At 37.2% G+C, this 16,219-nt stretch overlaps 1 protein-coding gene across 5 annotated transcripts in view; it reads right to left on the bottom strand.

Moving 5' to 3' along the window:
* Positions 1 to 16,219, bottom strand: part of CEP162 (centrosomal protein 162) — a 51,647-nt gene that overhangs the window by 4,455 nt on the left and 30,973 nt on the right. For all 5 annotated transcript variants that reach the window (XR_010605902.1, XM_065630691.1, XM_065630690.1 and 2 more), the window contains 9 exons: positions 14,955 to 15,081; positions 13,876 to 14,039; positions 12,314 to 12,418; positions 11,017 to 11,241; positions 9,241 to 9,911; positions 8,218 to 8,359; positions 6,181 to 6,279; positions 3,771 to 3,905; positions 1,400 to 1,621 (listed from right to left, as the gene is read on the bottom strand). Coding sequence is in view for 4 of the 5 variants with exons in the window: in XM_065630691.1 (XP_065486763.1) it covers positions 1,400 to 1,621; positions 3,771 to 3,905; positions 6,181 to 6,279; positions 8,218 to 8,359; positions 9,241 to 9,911; positions 11,017 to 11,241; positions 12,314 to 12,418; positions 13,876 to 14,039; positions 14,955 to 15,081 (1,890 nt within the window). In the remaining variant the exon portion in view is untranslated. The remainder of the gene's footprint in view (positions 1 to 1,399; positions 1,622 to 3,770; positions 3,906 to 6,180; positions 6,280 to 8,217; positions 8,360 to 9,240; positions 9,912 to 11,016; positions 11,242 to 12,313; positions 12,419 to 13,875; positions 14,040 to 14,954; positions 15,082 to 16,219) is intronic.

The raw sequence follows: 16,219 nt of genomic DNA on the forward strand, positions 1-16,219 counted from the left end.
ACACATGACTTAAAGGCTTCAACCAATACCTGAACAGTAGATCCTAGCTTTTATCTTCTCTTTGCCTTAAATAAACACAGTTGATTATCTACAACCTTGATAGATGTGCTATGGAATTGTTAAGGACTTGGCAGTGCTGAGACTTCAAACTAGCAATTTACTGATTTCATTGTTTGAAAAACTTGTCATTACAGCCACCAAACAGACTGCTGGTTGTTCTTTTCCCTCAAGCTGGTCCATCTCTTTTTTGAAACAAGGGACCAGAAGCTTAGCACACTAAGTTACATGTTAGTGATGCAGTAGGAATTGCTCCTATGTTGTCTAGTATCCTACAGGCTTTACACCAAGGTGTATAAACTCCAGCTGGGCATGAGAGGAGAGGGAGAAGGCAACCATCTCTCTAACACTTAGCTTGGTATCTGCTCTGGTGCTTGTCAGTTCAGCAGAAAGTTATATCCATGTTCTGTATTTGGGTGGTAGATTATTCCCGCTTCAGCATACTAGTCTCCTTTGTCATTACTGAAGACTATTTTTTTCCTGTCCCCTTTTCCAATTTGCTCAGTATTTTAACTCTAAATTTGCCCACTGACATATCCCTGCAGTTGAGCCTTAGTACACTGTCTTCACATTTGATTGGCCTCTTTATTCTGTAAAGATCATCAATATAGCCTTCCCTTTTAAAAGGGATACCAAAAACTACTCTCACACTGTATTTTATAGGCTTTTTTTCATATCTGTCCCATAACAATTCAGCTTGAGCACTCTGCCATCGTTCTTACTGGCAGAGCTGGAAATATCTGCAATGTAAATAGAGAATAGTTTGAATTTGATCATTATGTGAGAACACCTGCCCTGCTCCAGCCCTCCAATCACTCACAAAGTTGAAAGGGGTCTTTAGGATAAGAGGAGGAGTATTTTATGGATTGGACAGAGAGAAGCAAAATGTTGGAAAAAGGAGGATTTTCATGCCCTACCGAATGAAAAATAGTAACTCTATATACTAAAAATATAAGCCAAACAGCATACTGGGCAAATTGCTCACAAAGGAATTGTGGTACAACAAGTTATAAACAAAAACTAAAAATATTCAGGCACGTTCTACAGTATCTGCAAAAGCATCAAATGGAATTTCTCAATGGTAATTGAGTTTGTGGAATAACCCCAATATTCCTTTTTTTTTTTTTTTTTTTTTTTTAATATGGCATGTAACTCCATTTCCAATGAAACATAAGACATACAATATGACTGAGGTGTTGCTCAGTGCAAATCTACCTTTGGACAAGCAGGATTCCAGGACGGAATGTAATTCAATTTACAAGCGTTACATTAATGATTTTCAACAATATTGTCTATACCTAGCTTTGAATATTAAAATTCTGCTTCTCTAATCAACTCATACCTAACGCGTCTTCCAACAGCCGTCTGTCATGCTGAATCCACTGGAATTAGGTGCAGGAATAACCACCCCTTGTTTCTGTAGTTCACGTAAAACATCTAATATCGAATCCAATTCCACTCGAAATTTCTCCAGTTCTTGGTTCTTCCTCTGTGCCAATCTTCGCCACTTCTCAACCTCGTGGGTTTGCTGAGCGTCAGTGAGATGTTGTGTCAGTTGGGTTGCCTGCAAATCAGAAGCAAGTCAGCGCTGGGACTCCCTCGTCAAATATGCTGCCAACACGGCCCCTGTGCAAAAATACGCCGCTTCATTACATTCGATGCTCAGTCCCAAAGCCCAGTGCTCACATTAAGTGGAAACAATTTGTTCTGAATATTACAAAAATCATTCTGATAGCAATAAATTCCTTTAAATATTTGCATTAGTGACAGAACGGTAGCATCCATTACTGACTAATGAGCCTCAGGAGAATTAACCTCTCCAAAGCAGCAATTAAAAGTATGAATATTTAAGACAAAACTGAGCCTAAACCATAAAACCGTCTGTAATCAAAATGAACCTTTTGAATTGTCATTTAAATGCATTAGTTAAAAGAACACTCTGCAAAAGAAACAAATGAAATCTGAATGATGAGTTATGGGCTATTCCTGTACTATTAAAAACCAAAAGTTCTATGAATTATCACAAAATATCCTGTAGTCACAAAGGTCTTAAGCTGCTGCAGATAAAAGTTTGAATTTATTTTTACATTAATCCATAGCATAATCCTATTAAATTACCCCAAATAAAAAGTGTCACAAGATATCAAAATCTCCACATCATTATTAATTGTAGTAGATTCTTGAAGGAATGCTCTAGCATTCAACGGCCATAATTATTGTATTTATAGTTTGATACGAAGGGTAACCCTTTACTTCCTTGTCCAGCAATTAGTTTTTCTACATTGTTCAGTTTGTTATTATTCATTTGAGGGAGTGTTTGGTGTCCCCCTGCAGATGATTGAAAGTGCAAAAGTAGGACAAACAAAACCCAAAGCTTAATACATAACAAAGCCAGTAGCACCAGGAATGATGAAATTACCTAGTAGCAACTCTTGTGTATACTACTATTTCTGGTTTTGTTAAATACATTACAAAACATCTTAGTAAATATTTAGTAAATATTATAGGTCAGGTAATCAATTCAGCGGAGACAGATCACAGACTAGGCAGCAGCAGACACTACAGAAATAGTAGATAACTTCTCACATTATACAAAAGCAAATGAACAGCATAAAGAACTATTACAGTTGCCTTCAGCAGGACAGAATGTGAATAATAAAATCAGTCACAGCAGAGTCTGTTCTTATTCCACTACTTGTTTTATGCACAATTCTTCTGGGGAAGAAAATTAAATATCTGCTGTAGAAATGTATGAGAATAAAGCCTTCTACCATGAGCAATTCTGCACATAAAATTGTATTACTTGACATTTGGTTTCAAAACTTTAGAACAAACTCCACAAACTAAGAACTACTACAGGTTTGATTATCTTCCAGTCCAACTGCCCTCCTTTGACTTCATATATTCAAATAAAACCTAAGTTAAAACACAAATGAAAGACAATCATATATTTAGGTGATGAAAGACTTGAATTAAAAAAAATTATCTAGAAAACTGTTTCCAGATGACAGAAGCTCCCCAGAGAGATGAAAAATCAGCATGAAGGCCAAGACATAAAATGAGATTTAAAAAACCCCCCAATGTAAAATTGTTTTACTCATTCAAGGGACATAAATAACAGATACAAGAAGCTGTATCACAAAGATCCAACCTTCATAATCCAAAACTTTTAGTTTGTGGAGGATAAAGGAGTTTTGTTGTTGTTTTGCATATTAAAAACAGTATGTGGTAGATTTCCACAAGATGTTTCTATACTTTTAATGCAGCTTTTCAGGACTAGAAAATAAAGTGACAGTTCAGTTGAGGAATACATCATAGCTTAACCAACTCTGCATCGCAAACTCTCGTCAGGTTTTCAATAGCTTTCCTTGTGGAACTGAACTATGAAATAACCGCATGAGACAAGGGACTTCTAGAGGTGATGTGGTCCAACCCTCTGCTAAAGCTGGGCCTCTGTAGGTCGGGTTGTGAGGAAGTTACACACCTGATATGTGAGCCATGCACAAGTAATCTCAATTGCCACAGCAAGGAAGGGCTGACTAGCACCACATCAACATTCACTTGCATCCGCAGGCAAAGACAAAACCACAGCTGTATCAACAATTACTTGCCCCTCTGCAATCTGGGCTAAACGAGCCTGTGCAAATGCCACAAAAGTATAGTTAAACCAATAAATTGCTGTTGAGAAGTAAATGTGGCCATAGCTGGTGTACCTTTTGGATTTCTTGCTCTCTTTCTTCATGTCTGGTCTCTATATGCTTGATTTTCTTTTCCAGGCACAGGAAATGTTTCATTTCAGGACTTTGGCTCTCCTTAGCCTCCTTCAGTTCTTCCAACAATTTTGTCACCTACGGTTTGAGAGAATTGATGAAAATTGTTGTCATTGTGTTAAGTAATGTATAAAAGAGATTCTTTTCAAACTATTTGTGTTGTTTAATCACTTTGTTCAAAAGCTGCATAGCAGAAGAGATAAAAGAGAAATCTCCTTTATTCAGAAGCTTAAATGGAGGCTCAGGGACTTAGATTAGGATCTTTCACTTGTAAGAAATGGCCTAAGGATATGAAAATCTAGTTATTTTTGATAAATCAAATCCTGTTCATAATACGTTATGAAGTGATTATTCACAGTCAATTTTTATACTTCTAAACATACTAAAACATTAACAGAGAATATTATGATTAGATGTTCTTACACAAACCCTTCTCACACTCTGGATAAAGATCAAATACAAAATGTATCAGTGTATTTCTAAGGAATAAATTAAGACAAGACATGCTGCTAACAGACAAGATTACAAACCCTCTTTGGTCTAATAATTGCCAGGTCTAGTCAACTCTACCAATGACTTGCAACTGATTTCCTAATACAAAGCTGTCCTATGTTCAAGCTGTTATACCAGATAAGTATATGGTTATAGTTAATGAAAAACATCCATGAACAGCACTTCTGAGATTAGTATTCAAATAAAAATCTTCCAGTGAGCCTCAGAGAAAAGTTTGCCTTTTTTGAGGTACCACAGTTTTAGACAGAGGACTCTTGATCCCATTATGAATGGTAGCAGTTTTCGCTATCATCACTAATTATGTTTGCAGATTTAGTTGCCTTCATCTTTTAGCTCAACTTATTTAACCATTTAATGCTTAAAATGTATTTTATAAGCAGCACAGCAATGATGCTAGAGAGCTAAAGCAAGGCTTTACTTTGACATTTCTCTCTATATGGTCTTGCAATTTTTTTTAAATTTTTTTTTTTAACAAAGGCACTCCATTACATTTTCTTAAATGTCAGCACCTCAAATCCAGCTTGTAAACATGGGTCAGATAGGATGCTCACTCTTTTAACCATCACTATCATTAATAATCTGTAAAGCAAATGGTACTCTTGCCCTGTTTTCCCAGGAGTAAATACGATCTATACTGAGATCACTGTAGTGAATTAAGCTTTGTATGGAAACGTGATATCTGTCATTAGACTCATAATATGAATCCAAAGTCTCAGCCTTTATTCAGCAAATGCAGAGCTTGTTCAATAGGAGATCTTTTTTGTCTCCCTACACACCCTCACTTTTCTATAAATACTTCACAGAGTTGGAATTTTGCATGGATAAGATAAATACTGAATGAGTTTAGTGAGATCAAGAATAATTACATTAAGTGCATACTAAACATATGTTGATACTTCTCTCATTTCTTCTAAATATGGGCAGCAAACAAGATTAAATGTCTGGAGTTCTCAGTCCCTTATAGAATAGGAGAATTCCTTCTTCATAACTCCTGCAGGTTGATTACTGTATTATCAAAATTAAGTTAAAATTAGCCATGTTCATAGATCAAGGAGATGGTGAATTAAGGTTAGGCACAATGCTAAGACAGGTTACATCCTCCTCCTGAACAGGAGGTGATTAAAAAAAAAAAAAAAGGTTGGCAGCACTTCAGGAATGACAAAAGCACGGCCAATAGTTCAAACAACTTGAGCTAAAAGACAGCAATTGTACACAATATTGGCCCAAAAATGAAAACATGAACAAGTGTAATTTTTAGATTATATGCTATTAATAGAAGTAGAAGATTAGGAAAAACCTAGAATACCTCCCTCAAAAACCAATGAATTTCAGAAGAACTATTACAACTAACTTCTGTTCTTAAAAGACCGCAAGTTGAATAGATATCAAAGGAGAACACCAAAAATACAATCACCTATGTCAATTTTATGGCAATGAAGGATGAAAAAAGGGAGGCTTTATCTGAACAAAGAATTTGAAAACAATAATAAAATACCCTCTTAATAAAGAAAAAGTCCTGTTGTCTATTTACTGCCCATCACAACTCTCAAAGAAGAGGCTATGAACACTGGGATTAACATGCTGATCAATTTTCATACAGGTGTCAGACTTTTATAACATTAAAAATAATATTAAAAAAAAATTAAAATAATTCCAAGTTTCACTTTCTGTGCCATGTTGTTCTCTTGTTCACATTAGAAAAATATATTGCATTCTCAGGTATAATTGATGTAGAAGCAATTAAGAAAGACACTGTTTCTAAGACTTATATTATTTGAGGCTTTACAAGGCTGAAAACTTTTATTAGAATAAGGTACCCCTAATACAAGTTTAAATATACCTCTTTTTGTAGGAGCTCCTCTCGCATCTGTGAAACTAAAAGGGCTTCCTGATGTCTCTGTTGTTCACTGATTTGTTCTTGGAGATGTTTTATTAATATCTAGAAAAAGATTAAAAATACTTGTAATTAACATAAATACCCGTAACAACATGTGTAAACGTATACAGGAAAAATATGCCAAAAATATAATCAGTATTGCAGCACTGCAGGTATAAGTGATGCATATTTTAACTACACAATCTCTAACACGAGCATTGTTACATAGCACACATGTGCATCTAAACCAGGGGTGTCAAACTCATTTTCACCTGGGATCACATCAGCCTTGTGGTCGCCTTCAAAGGGCCACATGTAATTTTAGGACTGTATACTGTAACTACTCCTACATTTATACAATGTATCAACCCCCTACATTTATAAAATGTATCAACTCCCTACATTTGCACAATGTAACCACCCCCTACATTTATACAATGTAACCACTCCTACAGTTATACAGTCCTAAAATTACATTTGGCCCTTGGAAGGCAACAGCGAGGCTGATGTGATCCCTGGTGAAAATGAGTTTGACACCCCCGGTCCAAAGAATATGAAAACAAGTCTCAGTCTTCAAGTAACTTTCCTCAGTTATAAAACGCTCTGAAATAATCCAAATTCAGTAGCTCTTTACTTTCATACAGTGTGTAAAACTCCCAAAATTGTAATGCACAAATACAATCACAGGCCCGGGTCCTCATGGGGGACTTCAACCACTCTGATACCCACTGGAGGAACACCATGGTGTAGGCAATCCAGGAAGTTCCTGGAGAGCACTGATGACAACTCACTGACCCAAGTAAGGACAGGTGATCCTCTGGGCCTTCCACTGACAAACCAGCATGGGTTTGTTAGGGGTGTCAATGTCAAAGGCAACCTTGGCTGCAGTGACCACGAGATGGGGAAGTTCAGGATCCTAAGAAGGGGGACCAGGCCAAAAAGCATGATCATAAGCCTGGACTTCAGAAGAGCAGACTTTGGCCTCTTCAAAGATCTGCTTGGAAGATGGGATGGGGCCTGGGGAGGAAGAGGGGCCTGAGAAAGTCAGTTGACATTCAAGGATCACCTCCTCCAAGCTCAAGAGCAGTTCATCCCAAAAAGCAGAAAGGCAAAAACGCCAGGAGACCTGCATGAATGAACAAGGAACTCCTGGCAAAAACTCAAACATAACAAGGAAGCCTACAGACGGTGGGAACAAGGACAAGTAACCTGGGATGAATATAGAGGCACTGTCCGAGCATACAGAGATGTGGTTAGGAAAGCTCAAGCCCACCTGGCACTGAATCTGGGGAGACTGGCAAAGGCAACAAGAATGGCTTCTGTGAGTACCTAAGTGGCCACCAGAACACTAGAGAAAATGTAGGCCTGCTGATGAATGGGCCGGGGCCTTGGTGACTCAGGACATGGAAAAGGGTGAGGTACTGAAGTCTTTATTAGCAAGACTGGACTTTAGGATGATGAAGGGACTGGAGCACCTCTCCTATGCGGAAATGCTTAGAGAGCTGGGACTGTTTAGCCTGAAGGAGAGAAGGCTCAGAGGGATCTCATCAACGTTTACAAATATCTGAAGAGAGGGTGCAAAGAAAATGGAGCCAGGCTCTTCCCAGTGCTATCCAGCAACAGGAGAAGCAGCAAAGGGCACAAGCTTAAATTCAAGAGGTTCTGTCTGACCATAAGTAAAACTTCTTTACTGTAAAGGTACCCAAGCATTTATTGGGTCTCTAAGCCCAGAGAAGTCATGGAATCTCCCTTCTTGGGAGCCATCTCGACGTGGTCCTGAGCAACTGGCTCTAGATGACCCTGCTTGAGCAGGGTTGGACAAGATGACCTACAGAGGTCCCTTCCAACCTCAGCCAGTCTCTGATTCTGTGAATATAGTGGCACTGGCCCATTTTTGAAACAGTAGATCCTACTTCAAAGAAACATAAAGTTTATAGTAACTCAGAAAGAAATAACATGAACAGATATCTATACACAATGAATGTATCTGCTGTATCTTACCTCTTGTGTTGAAATTCTGCTGTTTAGTTCAGCTACTTTAGAAGCAGAATGCTCCTTTGCATGCTGGCAAATAATCTTCTCCACTTCCCTCTGATGGGAGGCTTTCAGAGATGCAATGTATTCTGCTGTGTCTTCCTGCATCCTGAACAGTGACAGGAAAATAAGATGTAGTAAAGCAGCTACAGACAGTTCTTCAAAAATGCAGCAAAGTTTCTCACTTGAACATATAAAATATCAAAAACGTTAAAGGCTGCATGTCTTCCAAATTTCATAACAAAACCTCACAAGATAGCACCACTGCTGCTCTGGCGGGATGACAGAGTGTGAAGCCTACAATGCTGGACATGTGCCTCATTTAAGCAGAGGCAGCTAGAATACAGAAAACTCAGCCAATCATCGTTTTTTGGCTCCTCATAAAAAAAGGAGAGAAAATAGGTGCTTTTAAATAATAGTTCAGCTGCCCTATTTCAGGTATCTATTTTAGAACAGAATGTGTTACAAGCTAAATATGCCAACTTTGACTATGAATGGATCCAAGGGAAACTAGCTCAAGTGTAAAGTTTCTACAGCTGGTCAAGTAAATTCCAAGCAAATTCAAGTAAATTCCACTGTAAAGTTTCTACAGTTGGTCAAGTAAATTTCACTGAAAGCATACCCAGGTGTGAAAGAAAGTATCTGTACCAAACATTAATGCTATTCAACACAAATATAAAACATGTAAGATGCAATGATTTATACTGAGATCTTCTTACTCAAAACCATAAACTGTAGCATTAATGAGAAGGATTATTATAGGTTTGTCCATAGAATCATGACAGTGCACTGCTCTAAAAAAGCCACAAACACCACCACTGTCCAAAAAAGTCCCCAAACGAATAATAAACAGTAAAAATGAAATTTGTAGAGAACACTGGCCAAGTATGAAGTAGCTTCACACGTGGCTGACATGTTAATGTGCCACTTCAATCCTGCATCAGCCAACACTTTAACAAGGTTTTAAAAGGAACGTGTTTGAGCATTTACCTTCGTATGCTGTTTTCAGAATAAGCCAGTGTTGCTTGAGACCTCACCCTCTGCTGGTTCATTTCTAGAGACAATCTTTCTAGCTCCTCTTTCAGCTGTGCATTTTCTTGAAGAACTTCCAAGAGATTAGAATCGGAAAAGGTATGTGGTTGGTATGCTTTGTCATCGTTGAAAACCCTTTGGAAGGCTTCACTGTTGCTGGAATTCCTTTTGTCTGTTGCCGAGGTATTCTTTTTCAGGATCTCTGTAGAGTTTTCCTTATTATCAGTTTTATTTCTCAAATTATTATCAGACAACATCATCATCCTTTCTTTTTGAAGTTTCTCTATAGTTTTTGTAAGGTCTTGTATTTCTTTGTTTTTGGTGACCAGTTCTTCATTTAGTTTTAACAGTCTGTCTTTTGTGTTATCTTGCTTCATTTGAAAGTCTGTGGACTGTAAGTCTTTATTATCCTTTTTACTTCTGAGTTTTAATTGGGAATTTTGACTTTTAAGGTTTTCAATTTCTGTCTGGAGGTTTTTAACGGTGATCTGATGGGTCTTCTTTAGATTCTGAAGCTCCTGTTCAATTTCTGTAGATTGGGATTTATCACCGTTCAGTTTTGGTGATTCGCTCATAAATTTGTAGGCAAGTAGTTGCTCAAGCTCTACAAGTCGTTGCTCATACTGCATCTAAGGGAGGAGAGAGAGAGAAGAAAAAATTGTTTCCTTAAGTATACATTTATTGCTAGTTCTTTTTATTAAAGCTACTGCACATGTGAAGCAAGATTTCCTAAGGCAGAATACACATCAGTTCAGAAATCAGTGAGTGAAAAATTATGTGAAGCAAACTTAAGTCTGCTGTAAAACAGAATTACTCAAAACATTTACTATAAATTAATCATCTACTCACAATGAATACAGTAACTATGGGAAAGAAAAATTGACAAAGAACTGTTTCATTTTTATATAATTGTGTTCTCTACAGATGTTACCCAGTCGGACAGGCAGAGTAAAATCTTATTTTAATATAGCAAGAAATCTTTAGTTTTGTTAAAATTTGCCGTTATGTATTTGCCATGTGTCAGTTTGCAAACATTACTGACGTATGCCTCAAAATTGTACTCCGCATTTTAAAAATAATCTTAAATTTTAACAGGACAGTTTGGTTTTTTTTTTAATACAGAAGTATAAATTCAGACACACAGAACCTTTCTTCCTAATGAGCTGAGGAAAACCTAACCTTCTTTATAGCGTGGATAGCCTCTGAGGAAAATGTAATGCCTTATTCACATGGAGAAAAGGAGGAACAACTGGCCAGTTTTCCTTTCCTGCCCATTAAGCACCTGTGCAGTTCACCTTTTTCTTGAAGTAAAATGTCAGACTTCCATCCTTTCCTATCACAAATCTTAAGACTCGCTATCATGTCATCTTTGGACAGAATGTTTAGTGTTCCCAGACGTTCCCTGAAGAAACGCCCTTTGAAACTGCAGCCTTTGGTTCCAGCAAGAATTAGGTAACCAGCTACTCTGATCTACAGGATGAAATCCTCTTATCCTACTTGTAAGAACTAAATTATTATGCCTCATGATCAGTTTCAACACTACTTTAACAATTTCAGTGCTCTTTTTATCTTAGGTGCTGAAGCTACTGAAATTCTGGCTATAAATTCTTTGAGTATTTTTTCCCTTGAATGTCATCTTTGCCTTCAGTTTTCATCGCTGCGCTGTGTTAGACCCCAGAGACCTTGTGACTGTTACTTGTGGAGCAGACTACTCAACGAGCCTCCAGCTTTTACCTTTATTTTTTGAAATTGTTGTTCCATGGCACGGAGACTTTTTTTAGCTTCATCATCTTTACCTTCAAGTTCTGTTTCTAACTTTTTTATTCTTCTCTCCAAAAAATCAACTGTTTTTGTGTTAGCTGAAAGATCATTAGTTTTCTCAGCAGCAGCAGCAGCATAAATCAAAGCAGGCAGGGAATTTGGATATCTTCTTTTTAGAATTCCTTCCATTTCTCTGATCTATCAAAAAGAAAATTAAGTTAGAAGTCAAAAAGAATAGAGTTCTAATGAAAACTGAACTAAGTAACAGAATGTCAACAACTGTCATGCACTTAAGCTGGGTGAAGAATGAAAACTAGAGATGCATATGTTGAGAATTTTTTACATTGTTTACATTTATGTTATTATGTACAGAAAAGCAAGACTCATTTCTTACTGATTGACTTATACATAATCTTAAACAAAGTATTGCTCTGGTCTTCAGATTAGTCTTGTGTCAAATGGGTCTCTTATTTACTTTCTTAGGACTTAAGTTGTATATGGCTCTTAATGTTGTTGAAGTACTTGCTTTTTTCTGGACTTACATTCACATTCTACTTTTCCAACTGTTTCAGGGATATTTCATAACCATATTGAAAAGATTCTCCCAATAACAGATTATATGCCTTTTATTTTGGAGTCTGCAATGAAATAAAACTAACACCTTTAATGCAAGTCTAATAACAAGCCCCTCTTATCTACGGATAAGATATTCTTCGCATTAGAATACTGCAGTCTCTTTGCCATTTGTCCCACATCCCTACCAAATGCAGCTGGCATCCACTAAACTTCAGAAAGCCCACTCCCACCCAACTTTTCTTCAGTAGAAACATAGAATTTTAAGGTCTCTACTCCCCCAGTTTTCATTAATCTTGTAGGGATCCAATAAAATTTAAACCTCTACTCTTGAATCAACTTGGTTGAAATTGGCCATAATGTTAAGGGGTTACTGAACATCGACAAAAGGAGTTTTAGAAGATAAACAGCAAGGCTGTATATGCTTTTGCCCTCTTGCTCCTTTCCAAGAAATTTTAAACAGTGTTTTAATGAAAAAGGATTTAAAAAGGGATATCAGTAATTAGCTTATTAGGAGATAGTAGCAAAAGAGTCCTTTGTAAGTATAATAAGTAATTGCAGCTTTTTGTCTTGAGGACAAGTTACTTCTTCATAGGGCTTCATTCAATGCATTATGTTTATGAAAGGGCTGGTAAGTGTTGTCAAAGACCTTATCTGAAATAAAGGTTAAACAAAACGCAGCTCTATTATTGCATACTTGTCGCTCAAGATCCTGAATTCTTTTAGCATCTGCTGCTCTGTCCTGTGAACGTTTCTTCGGTTGCACACACTGATCTCCAGCTTCAGCTCTGAGCTTCTCAACCTATCCGATTTATGAGAAAATAAACTAAAATATATAGTCAGAGACATTGTCCTGTAGTACAAAAGTAAGCATTTAAAAACACACAATATAATGCAAGTATTCTGCAGGTCAAAACCTGGTAATAGTAATTTCTGTACTATCTGATTCTTGAGGTTCTTAAACTGAGTTACAGCATCTTCAAGACACTTAAGCTGAAACTTGCCATGGAAATCTAGAAGAGAACTTCAACTCTGGGACATTCTTGTCTTCAAACCAGTAAATCTGCTTCTTTCTGCCATACTTCCAGCACACAGGCTTGGTTAATAAGCTCTAATATAAAGTACTACAGTATATTACATGAATTCAGGGTGAGGTAAGGAAATAGTTTGTGATTTGCAAGGCTGTGCTGTATGACAAGATACAAAGATAGCCAAAAAGCAACTTTACTTTGTGCCTAAATAAATGCTGACTCTTAGGACCAGGGTAAGAAACTGGATACCTAATTGAATTTCCTACCTTTATCAGCCACTACAATCACTGTACAGCAATATTACACCTTGTATAGTTGGAAATATTCCTATCTTGATTTCTCATGTTGGCAATGTTAACATAAGTAATGCTTTTATGCCAGCATAGTTTGACTAAATTGATTGTTTCTATGAAGTCAGAGCTCTTCATTGTTTTTAAACACCAGTCCATCTTGGAGAAAATGCAAAGAAAAATATTTTCTTTCACAGCAATGATATGTTGATCAATGTTTGATATGGTGGTATTTAAGGGATCTCCTTCCCTGGCTGCTCCTTCAGAAGCACCTCCTTTCGTCTGTGATCTCTCTAGTAAAACACTATGAAAAAATTCCAAGATCAATTATATTTTATTACTGGTAAAAGTCTTTATTTCTAGAAATCCTAGGTCAAATCTATTGACAAGCAGGCAATGTGAATCTCGGAACTATTCAAGATTCATATATTAGTTTTGTTTGCCTTATATTTTGAGTGTTTTGGCTTTTTTCTTCCTACTACAGCAACCAGAGAATTTTTTGTAAGAAAGAATCTAGAACCACTACTTAAGAGAAAAAAGTGTTGCCTAAGCTACCATGGAGTAAAAAGGAGGAAAAGAAAACGACAAGAGGGATGTTCCAAGTTGTTAATGTAACAATGCACTGCCTTTTCTTAGTCACAAATTTTGCAGGTTTTAAGGAAACACATTACTTTTGTTTCCAAAAGAATCATCAAGATGTTCAATAAAAGCAAAACCAGGTTACCACGTTCTAAGCACTCTGCACTTGCAACTCTCACTGCATATGCAGTAATATCAATTTTGCATATAAAGACTCCATGTTTGATTTAAAGGTTATAAACAGTTTACATGTTTTTCTTGAAGAAAAAAGGACTATTATGAAGGACGGAATTACATTATACTCATCACTAGGAAAGAAATAATTTAAAATTTCAACTTATAAAGCGAGATATCATCACCTCTAGTTTCAGTTTCTCAATTTCTTCTCTTGCATCTTTAAGACGGGCTGCATCTTTATCCAGAATATCTTGATTTTCTGCATACCACTGAAGTCTTCTTTTCAAATGAGCAATTTCCTGTTTGTATGATTCTTCTATCATTTTAAATTCATAAGACTTCTCATCTATAAGAATAAATCATCCTTAGTCTTATTAGTAGTTATGCATTGAAAAAGTAATTAGTCAACACTATCCTTCTCAGCACATTTAATATATTTACTAATCCTGTTACTGCACTGAAGTTTTAAAACTAGAGCCTAATTAGGATTTTAAATGCAACAGTATTTGAAAAAAACAAAACAAAACAACAACTTATTTCTCTCATACATAGTAGTACCCAATGGTTGACAGTCACCGTGGAAGGTATTTAATACAGAATCCCAGGGGGATCTATTCTTGATCGTGTTGTAATAAACAAATTTTCAGTAACAACATGGATGACAATACAGAATATCTGCTTAGGTATATATTGACCATACTCCTGCCAGTTATGGATCAAGCATTTTGAGAAGAGACATGGAGGCAAATATTACAGCTCTTAGTGCTTTTGATGCCTGATATTGGAAGTAAAAGAGTCCAATTTCTGGCCCTCTCTCATTAAGAAAGCTAAAGTCAAACTGCAAAGAATTCTGAAAAGAATGTTTTTAAAATGCCACAAGGCATCAGGTTAGAGGTAAAAAAAGGGCAAGATCTAAACAGGAGACCAAGATACAACATAGTAAATATTTTCTTATGAACAGAGCTGTTGTATAAATGGAATAGTCTGTTTTCCATGCCCAGCAGGAGATGGGCAAGAAATCGAACTTCATAGGCAACAACAAAGAGTTCGGCTGGATACAAGAAAAGGCTTTCGAATAGTGCCAAAGTACTGTAGCATGTCCTTCACTGTATGCTTTTATCAGAAGTTTAGTCAATATTTGGAAGTGGTCTAGATGCATGTGGCTAAGTAATATTTTTATAAGAATCAAGTCTTAGTTACATGTTTATTTAGTAAAGCACAGAGTAGGCAAAAATTATTCAACAAAATGAAGGTGCTTTACCTGATGTGGAAGTAATCTGCACTTTTGCTAAATCTCTCTCCTTCTTTGCTTGTCCCAAGTCTACCTGAAGAGCTTGCTTGTCTTGTTTGAGACGTCTTATCTCTTCTTGCAATTTTGTTTCTTCCTTCTGAGTTTTAGAGTACATGGTAAGACAAGAAAAACTGAACACACATTGTCATACAAAAAACCTGAACACGCTTTTAAAATAAAATGATTAAATCACAACAGTTGTGTGAGACCACAGCAGCAATAAGGTTTTTATCTTTTGGTATTATTCTCAGGCCTTGCTATAGCAAAGCAAGTGAAAACTAAAGCTAAATATAAAAAAAAATATATATATACTTTATATATATATACACATAATCGTCTCAGAAGCAGAAAACATCTGCATTTTGAGAGGGTCAGTAAAGAAAATCGCTTTACTTATTTCTAAGACTGTAGCTTAAATGGACATGTGTATTGTCCAACAGTTCGTCTTACTACATTCTATTTCTTGCCATTTCCTGCATGTTCTGTTTATGTGTGATCACAAGTAAACTTCAAGACTAAGTAGGAGGGAGAGGGAAGCTCTTGGTCCTGGGGATCCACAGGTACAGGGAGCAGCAACTGCAGGGGCTGAGATTTTGGGGCCAGCCAGTAAACAGACCAAGCGTCCAGGGCCAGCGATGGCCACCATGTGCATGTATTTGTGTTACTGCTTGTCAGCTCCGATCCTGAGCTGCTCAACAGGATAAGGCTGTTTGTGCTCCTTGTGTCTCCAAGAGTGCTGTTTGTATTTCTGTGGTGTGAGCAAAGGCACTGCGCTCTGTGTTATCTGTGTGCCTGACCATGGTAGTGTTGTCTCTGTGTCTCTCTCCACCTTTGGATCTTGTGGTCAGTCTCATTACAGGCTGGACCTAAGAACAGGAAAGTGCAGCAGCAGCACCTATGAGGTTGGATCTTGGGGAGCCCCTGGAGTCTTAAGAGCTCAGTCAGCTCTATCAGACCAGGAACACCTCTGCTGGTCCTGAACCTCACTGGACGCCAGATCACAGAATCACAGAATGTTAGGGATTGGAAGGGACCTCGAAAGATCATCTAGTCCAATCCCCCTGCCAGACCAGGAACACCCAGATGAGGTTACACAGGAAGGCGTCCAGGTGGGTTTTGAATGTCTCCAGAGAAGGAGACTCCACAACCTCCCTGGGCAGCCTGTTCCAGTGCTCTGTCACCCTCACTGAGAAGAAGTTTCTTCTCATATTTAAGTGGAACCTCCTGTGTTCCAC

This window comes from Caloenas nicobarica, chromosome 3 (assembly GCF_036013445.1).
Source record: "Caloenas nicobarica isolate bCalNic1 chromosome 3, bCalNic1.hap1, whole genome shotgun sequence".
Lineage (NCBI taxonomy): Eukaryota > Metazoa > Chordata > Aves > Columbiformes > Columbidae > Caloenas > Caloenas nicobarica.